The following is a 10,000-nucleotide window of genomic DNA, read 5'->3' on the forward strand; positions in this document are numbered from 1 at the left end:
AGGATGGAAACAGGCACATCTATTCCAAAACAAGCCATCAAAGAATGTCCATAAGTTACAGTCAGTCAGTTGTTAATTAGCTCTTGCATTGTGCGCCCCCTGCAGGTAACATGCTGCCGGTGTTCTGCGTGGTGGAGCACTTCGAGAACCCGCTGGATTTCGACAGTAAAGAGGAGCACGCCGAGTTCGTCTTGGTCAGGAAGGACATGCTCTTCAACCAGCTGATCGAGATGGCCCTGCTCTCCCTGGGCTACTCCCACAGCTCCGCCGCTCAGGCCAAAGGTGAGGCGCTGCACCCTCACCCACAGACACGCAACAGACGCACGCCACAGACATACAACAGACACGCCACAGACACACGCAACAGACACGCCACAGACGCACGCCACAGACATACAACAGACACGCCACAGACATACAACAGACACGCCACAGACATACAACAGACACGCCACAGACACGCCACAGACGCACGCCACAGACACGCCACAGACACACAACAGACACGCCACAGACACACAACAGACACGCCACAGACACACAACAGACACGCCACAGACACGCCACAGACACGCCACAGACACGCCACAGACACGCCACAGACGCACACAACAGACACGGAACAGACACGCCACAGACACACGCAACAGACACGCCACAGACACACAACAGACACACGCAACAGACGCACACAACAGACAAGGAACAGACACGCCACAGACACACCCAACAGACACGCCACAGACACACAACAGACACGCCACAGACACGCCACAGACGCCCACAACAGACACGGAACAGACACGCCACAGACACACGCAACAGACACGCCACAGACACACAACAGACACGCCACAGACACGCCACAGACACACGCAACAGACGCACACAACAGACAACGAACAGACACGCCACAGACGCACGCAACAGACACGCCACAGACACACGCAACAGACACGCCACAGACATGCAACAGACACGCCACAGACACACAACAGAGACGCCACAGACACACGCAACAGACACGCCACAGACACACAACAGACACGGAATAGACATGCAACAGACACGCCACAGACACACAACAGACACGCCACAGACATGCAACAGACACGCCACAGACACGCGACAGACACACAACAGAGTCTGCCGGGTAAAAGGGGTGTAGTCAGGAGGTGGGGCTAGCTGGTGATTCCAGAGGTGGAGGCGTGGCCCTGCTCCTGAACCTCAGTCAATGACACGTCATTAACGACTTATTCATTGTAATTGTTTCCAAACTCTTGTATAGAGTTATATATATTGGACTGGTCAAGGGAAATGTTGCTCTTTTGGGGACATACGTCAAATTAATAATAAAATGTGTTATTTTAAGCAAAAACTCATTTAATATTTTGTTGTTAAACAAATAAACATGCTTTTAAAAATGGTTCACGGAATGTAAAACCAAAAATTAACCGATTACTCAATTAATCGAAAAAAATAATTGATAGATAATTAAATTACTAAAATAATGCAATGTTTCAGCTCCAGTTATCTTGACCACACCCACTCCAAAACATATGCAAAATATAGGGGCATTATTTCACGTTAATATAAAACACAATCCACATTTCCTGCTTTTGCTCATCTGCAGTCGTCACGATGCTATAACAGACATAAAACATGGACTCCCATCACACACGTCCCTGTGATGCTTGAAGTTTGTGTGAGCTGAATCCAAACTCGCAGAGGCTGGTTCTGTGTGCTCTGGTGCGGCGGGTTCACTGCAGAACATCTGTCCACCGCTCCAGCCAAGCTCTCTTTATTAGCTCATTGTTTCTAGGGCCAATTATGCTCTGCTCTTTTGTGACTCAAATCATTCTAGCCAGCACAATTTGGAGCCCAGAGAGAAACGCTTCACAGGGATCCGCTCCAAAATATTTTGTTAGGTTTAGATTTTTAAAGGAGTCCATCAAGTGACCTCTAAGCCACAGTTTCACAGACGTTTCTTAGACCACTGGTGTCGAAAAGGCTCCTCCCAGTGTATCATATCAGCAACAATTCCTTAAACACATATAAGATAAGATAAGATAATCCTTTATTGTCCACACATGGGGACATGTTGGTGTTACAACGCAGTAGATCCAGAGGGAAGGACAGATAACTTATAGGAAGTTTAAAAAAACACTCTTAATAGAAGAACTCTTATTAACAAAACTCCTCTCATATCTTAATAGGGAATGGTGGAAAAAGAATAAATAAAATAAAACAAAAAGATAAAAATAAAATAATAATAAAATAAAGTAAATAATAGTAAATAAAGTAAAGTAAAAATAGCTAACATAAGACTAAATAATACTAATACTAATGGTAAGTAAACACTCTTATTTACATCAGTCATATGCACATGAATATGACATTAATTGCTTGTGAGTATGACAGTAATTGCACATGAATATGACGGTATTGCACATGGTTAAGTCAGTATTGCACATTAATATGACGGTATTGCACATGGTTAAGTCAGTATTGTACATGAATATTATGGTATTGCACATGGTTAAGTCAGTATTGCACATGCATGTGACGGTATTGCACAAGGTTAAGTCAGTATTGTACATGAATATGATGGTATTGCACATGGTTAAGTCAGTATTGCACATGAATGTGACGGTATTGCACAAGGTTAAGTCAGTATTGTACATGAATATGATGGTATTGCACATAGTTAAGTCAGTATTGTACATGAATGTGATGGTATTGCACATGGTTAAGTCAGTATTGTACATGAATATGATGGTATTGCACATGGTTAAGTCAGTATTGTACATGAATGTGACGGTATTGCACATGGTTAAGTCAGTATTGTACATGAATGTGACGGTATTGCACATGGTTAAGTCAGTATTGCACATGCATATGATGGTATTGCACATGGTTAAGTCAGTATTGCACATGCATATGATGGTATTGCACATAGTTAAGTCAGTATTGCACATGAATATGATGGTATTGCACATGGTTAAGTCAGTATTGCACATGCATATGATGGTATTGCACATAGTTAAGTCAGTATTGCACATGAATATGATGGTATTGCACATGGTTAAGTCAGTATTGCACATGAATATGATGGTATTGCACATAGTTAAGTCAGTATTGCACATTAATATGACTGTATTGCACATGATTAAGTCAGTAAAGTATTGCACGTGTTCAGGGCTAGCAGTGTTTGTTATACAGTCTGATATAACAAATCGGGTCGGTTTATTTCACATTTTTATTCTTACAATGATTTATATATTGTGGGACTTATCACACTGAAGTCTAATTATTCTTTTTACTGATTCTTTTGGCTGAAAGATTATAATCACAGTCAAATTGAAATGTTAATGAATGAACGGTTGCAATTATAAAATGGCAAATGCTGCAAACAACAAAATATGCCAACTTTATTCTACTTTTTGTGTACGAGTCCTGCTGAGCCAGTCGTTTTGAAACCTCTCCAAATACATGTTGTGAAATGTATGGGATTCATACTTCAGTCTCCTCTCAAATGTTAACGCTCCTGGACGGGTTCAAAAAAGTCAGTCACAAAAGATTCTAAAAGATCTTCTGCCCACATTCGATAGAGCAGTGGTTTTCATATGTTTCACACCAAGCACCACCTTTTACAGAAAACACACCACCCAACATGACCACAGAGGGAACCACAACGCAACAGTGGAGCCTCTGGAGAAGCTCTGGCATATGCTCAATCTGTCGGACCACTGAGACGCAAATATGTCCCGACTTTCCCCATTGTTCAGAATCAAATAAGGTTTATTGCTATTGTCAGTGAACAAAATTCACAAACATAGAAACTTGTCTTGGTGATCGATGCAACACAAAACAATAAAACAAGGAACGGTGAATTAGTCATCACAATAGGCTTAAAAAAATAAGAATAAAGATAAAAGAAGAAGGCTTAATATGTACACAAAGTTACAGTGAGGTTAGTCCTTGATAACCGCATCATTCTGGGCCATCCATTTGTTTGTGAGAGCTTGTCTTCCTCCGGCAAAAAGTGATTTCCAAAGGTATCCATCTATTGTTTCTGTTGTAGAAGCTGTAAGTCCTGAATATGTAGTTTTAAAGTCAAGTGGGATGTTTATGTTTAAGATACATTTCATTTATTTTTTTGTTCTCAGTCCAAACCCAAAAAACATGGTGATGATAGGCTACCTGGCAACCCCAATTTCTTCAGCAACTAGTTCCTGTGAACAGTGTTCGGAACCAGAATTTACCCAAAGAGAGCAAAAATGTGAATACGATTGACTCTAAATTAAGCAAATAAAACGGCTGCTGTTTGAGAACTACTGAGCTAAAGAAACCATGAAGTTAATCCTGGACACCACTGCAATGTACCCCAACAGTGCAAGTATACACATCCAAATAACAAAATACAGTCACACAAAACAACACACGTTTGGCCGCAGTTATTTTATTACTTGGTTTACGGCTTTTTAAATGAAAGATATTGCACAGGCGGACGGAATATAAATATAATTTCAATTTCAAAAGATGTTTTCTTCCAGGTTTGCCTAAAACGCACCTCAGGAGGAGAGAGGAGGAGAGGGGGGGGAGACGCGGTGCGCAGGAGCGTGTAACAGTAGATTTAGCGTGTTTTGGACAGACAGAACTGACGCTTAAGTGTGCACCCTCCCCCACCCACCCAGTCACGGCAAAACGCGCTGAATAAAATGTGGTAAACGGGTTTAAAATGTGTATTTGCGATATAAAGGCGCGCAGCAGACAGAGAGACGGGCGCGCGCGCAAGGAGAGACCCGCTCCGTCACAGACCCGCTCCGTCACAGACCCGCTCCGTCACAGACCCGCTCCGTCACAGACCCGCTCCGTCACAGACTCCTGCAGGAGTTTGGCAAAAAAATTGCTTCACGCGCTCTTGTCTTTTGACTTAATACCGCTTTTTACATTTCATTTAATGCTATTTTGCTTTTTTTCATAATTTATTTTATATATATTGTATAAATCAATAATCTAAGTGCGGTGGATCCGTAAACCAAGTAATAAAATAACTAAGGCCTTATAAAGGTATAACAAGTGCTCAATTTGATTTGACTATTCCTAAAATAACTTAAAACCACTCTAGAGTGCACTCTAAAGTGCACTCTAAAATCCAGTGAGACGTGCTCCTTGTGACCAGTGGGGGCGTGTGTGGCGTGCTGTCATGCGGCGCCACCACCGCAGCCCAGCTCAGGCAGCAGATCTGAGGGCTCTGTAACACGGGCTGACACTGAGCCTCCACGGACCAGCACAAATCTCCTGGAGCTCACCATCACATTTCACACACTCACAAATACTCTCTATCAATACAGTGTTCATACAGGAGGGTTAGAGAGTCCCCAGGAGCTCAGGGGCCAGACGAGCTGTTCCGCCCTTTGTTATAGTCTGTCTGTCAACACACACCACACATCTCAGTTCTGTTTTCCTGGAGCTATTTACTTTGGGAAAATAAGTCCTACACAAGCAGGAATGGAATTTAAAACTAGTATCAAATCTAAATAGCAGTAGTCGTTTATAGATACTGACTGAGGTATCAAAAAGTATCAATTCTCATGCAATCCTCATTATTTTGATCAAATCAGTACAAATTACATGTTGATATCTTAGTTTCTCTGCACCTTTCTACACCAAGGTTAAATTTGTTTGGAGTTTTGATGCATTTTAAAGGTGCTGTACCTGACTTTTAGTGAACCTATCAGAGCTAGTTCCTTTTCAACCCTTTTTAGTGGTCTGAGCATCCTAATTATTCACCACATTGAGTTTATAATCAGTCTTCACAACCTCCTGAGCCCAGAGCAGAGTTTACCTTCACGGTAAAGCTAACAAACATTAGCATGCTAATGGCACACTTCCTGCTTCATGGAGAATAAAACACCTTAATTAGATGCAGACAGCACACCACAGTCTCACTTTGACCCTAAGAGCTGCCTTTACAAAATATATGTGCTTTGTCTTTCGTTCTATTAAACGAAAGACAAATTGGGTACAATTAATACAAAACTCACTGATATCGGATTGATATCACAATACTTCTGTGCTCAGAGCTGGAACCGTTCCACAAAGTAGCTACATTCTGCATCCAAAACATATTTGACTATCAAGGAAACAGGATAAATGTTTCTTCCCAAAATATTTTGCAAAGTTTTGACAGAAAATAAGCACCTGTGTGTTTTTAACCATTTTGTATGCCAGACAAGTACATAGTCTAATGCGGCGTTCACACTGACGCCACTAGTTGAAGACAGGTTTAGGACGCCCATCCAGGACGTCCCGGACGTCCTAAACCTGAAAATAAACGGACCAAGGCATTCGACGCACATTTGAAGCCGAGAAGATTCAGTTGTGTTTCCTGGTGTGGCAGTTGGAGATTGCCGTTGGTGTATTTGCTTTACACACAATTCTTTTTAACACACGTTTTTCCCAGCGCAGGGCTTTATTTGGTCCTTCTTCCAGATAATTGGAATATGAAGATACGTCACCGGATCGTAATCTCTGATTGGTTTCCCTCACCTCTACTTTGATGTTGGATGCCCTGGTCACTCCATTTGCATTTCTGTGCTTAATACTGAACATCTGAACAAGTTGTGGTCTAACGGCTTCTGTGTGTGTTCCGCGGTTGTGTTCCAGGCATGATCCAGGTGGGGAAGTGGAACCCCGTGCCCCTGTCGTATGTGACCGATGCGCCTGATGCCACTGTGGCCGACATGCTGCAGGATGTTTACCACGTGGTCACGCTCAAGATCCAGCTGCACAGGTAACAAACACACACTGCATACTCTGCATACGTCTTCCCCCCTTGTCTTCAATCTAATTATGTATGTTAGTTTAACTTCAGTTAAAAAACATACATTTACATAGCACTTTCCCACCTTTAAGGCCCTCAAAGAACCAGTCACATTTGACTGGGATGTCCTGTATTAACCATGTAATAACATTATTCCATCATGAAAAACACAGCTGGAGTTTGTTTCATTAATCCTTGCTCTGAGCCTCAGAAAACTCTCAGTTTCAAATGTCTTAGTTTTGTGATGTCAAAGGGAGAAATCTGGAGGTCTCCTGTGCTGTTTTTAAGTCCATCAATCATCACAGACTCTTGAGCATTTCTGACTCAAATCATCTTCATTTCACCTGCACGCCTACATTAGCATGTCGGGGCTAGCTAGCTTTTGTTTATTTCCCCATGGGAATTCCCTCTGCTGCCAGTAGCTTGAGTGCTAACACCAAATGCTTTTACACTCTACTATATTATATATTCTTGTAAGTTCTACAATAATAGATCATATTTTTTCCAATTTAAATAATTAGATTTAAGCCAAACACTATTTATTTATTTATTTATAATTGTAACTTTGACATTTTACACATTTATTTACTTGTTTATTTATTCTGTGAAATTTTTAGTTACAATTATTGTCTGAAGTAAAAGTCCTATTAGAATTTTTAAACTGCCAAATTAGACTTGTCCTTGATTTTTGGAATGTTGAAATTCAATATATTGCTATGAAATTTTTTAATATTGAAACAACTTCATGCCTCTGACAAAAATGTGCAGTGAACTTTTAAACGTGCAGTCTTGTTAAAACACGCTGTAATAACTGAATAACAGAACGATGAATGAATACAACATATAAAGTTACATATTCCACCATCAGCAGCTCAAATGTACAGCTAAAAAATTAATAACAATTTTACCGTGAATTGCTAAGGAAGTCCCATCTGTCATTTATCGTACGGTAAGTCTCTCACATTGTTTCTGTGTTATATCTGTCCAGTTTTATACAAAAGACACAATAGCTCTGCTGATACAAAGGGCTGACTATAAATATACGTATAATTTAAAATAAGATTGCAGTTAGGCCACAGTTATTTTATTACTTGGTTTACGGATCCGCCGCACTTAGATTATTGATTTCTACAATATAAATAAAATAAATTACTATAAATTTTTTTTTATAAAGTACCGCCGACAACGCAAAATAGCTTCAAATAAAATATAAAGTGGGATATTAAATCAAAAGATAAGAGCGCGCACCGTTTCCTTGTCTGCTACGCCGCGCAAATACACATTTTAAACCCGTTTACCAAATTTTCTCCAGCGCGTTTCCCAAAATACACCCTCCCGTGGTGTATTTTGGGAAAACCCGGAAGAACAAATCTTTTGAAATTGAAATTATATTTATATTTCGCCCAACTGTTCAGTATATTTCATTAAAAAATCCGTAAACCAAGTAATAAAATAACTGCGGCATTACCCTGAATACAATGCGCTACAAATGCACTAAACATTGAAAAATCTAGAGTGTGCAAACAGAACTTAATGTACATTTTGTGCTTTGTGTTTTTGTGGACAATATCTCCACGTTTTACCAAGTATAAATGGTATAAATCTGGTTCTGCCTCTCTATAATACACCCATAAACAAATGCTGGGTTTCAGCTCCATTTTCACCTCCGCACGCCGCCGGGCCCCGAGGCGTTTCACACACTGCCCCCAGACACGACCCAGAATAGCAGCATTACTCACATTCTCACACACGGCGGCACAATACAGGGAAATGTACAGCGCACACACGGAGCACCATCTGATACTACAGCCGCTCTGTGGTCCACGCACTCACAATCGTCAATATCATCATCCAGAGGGTTTCCTGTAAAACACTGTGGACGGCGCGGCTAAAAAACACCCTCAGCGCATGAATACAAGACTGTTCACCCAAATACTGTGCCTCAAAATACACCTGCTGATTCAAGGCGTACAAAAACACCCTCAGACTTACACGGATGTGGCCCGGGCTATTCAAGTAGCTACTTAGACGCTAATAAGATAAGATATTCCTTTATTGTCCACACATGGGGACATGTTGGTGTTACAACGCAGTAGATCCAGAGGGAAGGACAGATAACTTATAGGAAGTTTAAAAAAACACTCTTAATATAAGAACTCTTATTAACAAAACTCCTCTCATATCTTAATAGGGAATGGAGGAAAAAAGATAAAGATAAAATAAAAATAAAATAGAATAAAATAATAATAAAATAAAGTAAAGTAAAAATAGCTAGCATAAGACTAAATAATACTAATACTAATGGTAAGTAAACACTCTTATTTACATCAGTTATATGCACATGAATATGGCCTTAATTGCTTGTGAGTACGACAGTAATTGCACATGAATATGACGGAATTGCACATGGTTAAGTCAGTATTGCACATGTTTAAGTCAGTATTGCACATGAATATGACAGTATTGCACATGGTTAAGTCAGTATTGCACATGAATATGATGGTATTGCACATGGTTAAGTATGTCAAGTATGTCCAGTATTGCACGTGTTCAGGGCTAACAGTGTTTGTTATAATGAAGAATATGATGCAATGCAAATGGCACTTTTTGGCAGATTATTAGGCCAATCCATAATCGTGATTATTCAGCTCACAATATAATCTTAAGAACCAAAAATAACAATTGTGACAAGTATTTTTTCTTCATTAAACAGCCCCAAAAATAGACCTAAATGTAAAGAACTTTTTTATCTCAATCATTGTGAATAATCGGTTAAATCGAGATGTTTTTTTCTCACAATATGATTTGATATGGTGTGGTCCCTGGTAGTTGGGGGAGCTTGTCCAGCGTGGTTGTTGTTGTGTCCGTGGGCAGGACACCTCACTCACCTCCAGTGTGCGTGTGCGCGGTTGTATGAGGGAGCGTGTGTTTGTGAGCATGATGGAAGTGTTCAGATGTGTATCATGTATGTTCACTCACCCGCACTGTCCCAGCAAATACATCATCCTAATATACATGATACTGCAAGGTAGAAATATAATGACAAATGTAACCTATTTCACCACTTTCATGTACATTATACTGCAAGTCTTATGTACAGTACTGCACTTTCCAGTACTGGCCGAACATTTGTTTTCAGAATCAGAATGACTTTTGAAAGACACAAAGAGA

The 10,000-nt window shown here is 40.5% G+C and overlaps 1 protein-coding gene across 8 annotated transcripts in view; it reads left to right on the forward strand.

The window, feature by feature from the left end:
• Positions 1 to 107: 107 nt before the first annotated feature.
• Positions 108 to 10,000, forward strand: part of satb1b (SATB homeobox 1b) — a 76,666-nt gene continuing 66,773 nt past the window's right edge. For 7 of the 8 annotated variants that reach the window (XM_072460466.1, XM_072460467.1, XM_072460465.1 and 4 more), the window contains exons 1-2: positions 110 to 282; positions 6,673 to 6,799. In XM_072460466.1, coding sequence (XP_072316567.1) covers positions 111 to 282; positions 6,673 to 6,799 — 299 coding nt within the window. In that variant the 5' untranslated portion in view covers position 110. Of the gene's footprint in view, positions 283 to 6,672; positions 6,800 to 10,000 lie in introns of all 8 variants that reach the window. The other variant, XM_072460468.1, reaches the window with a different exon arrangement.

Source organism: Eucyclogobius newberryi, unplaced genomic scaffold (genome assembly GCF_026437365.1).
Source record: "Eucyclogobius newberryi isolate DKJ021-1_F unplaced genomic scaffold, fEucNew1.0.hap1 SCAF_3, whole genome shotgun sequence".
Classification (NCBI taxonomy): domain Eukaryota; kingdom Metazoa; phylum Chordata; class Actinopteri; order Gobiiformes; family Gobiidae; genus Eucyclogobius; species Eucyclogobius newberryi.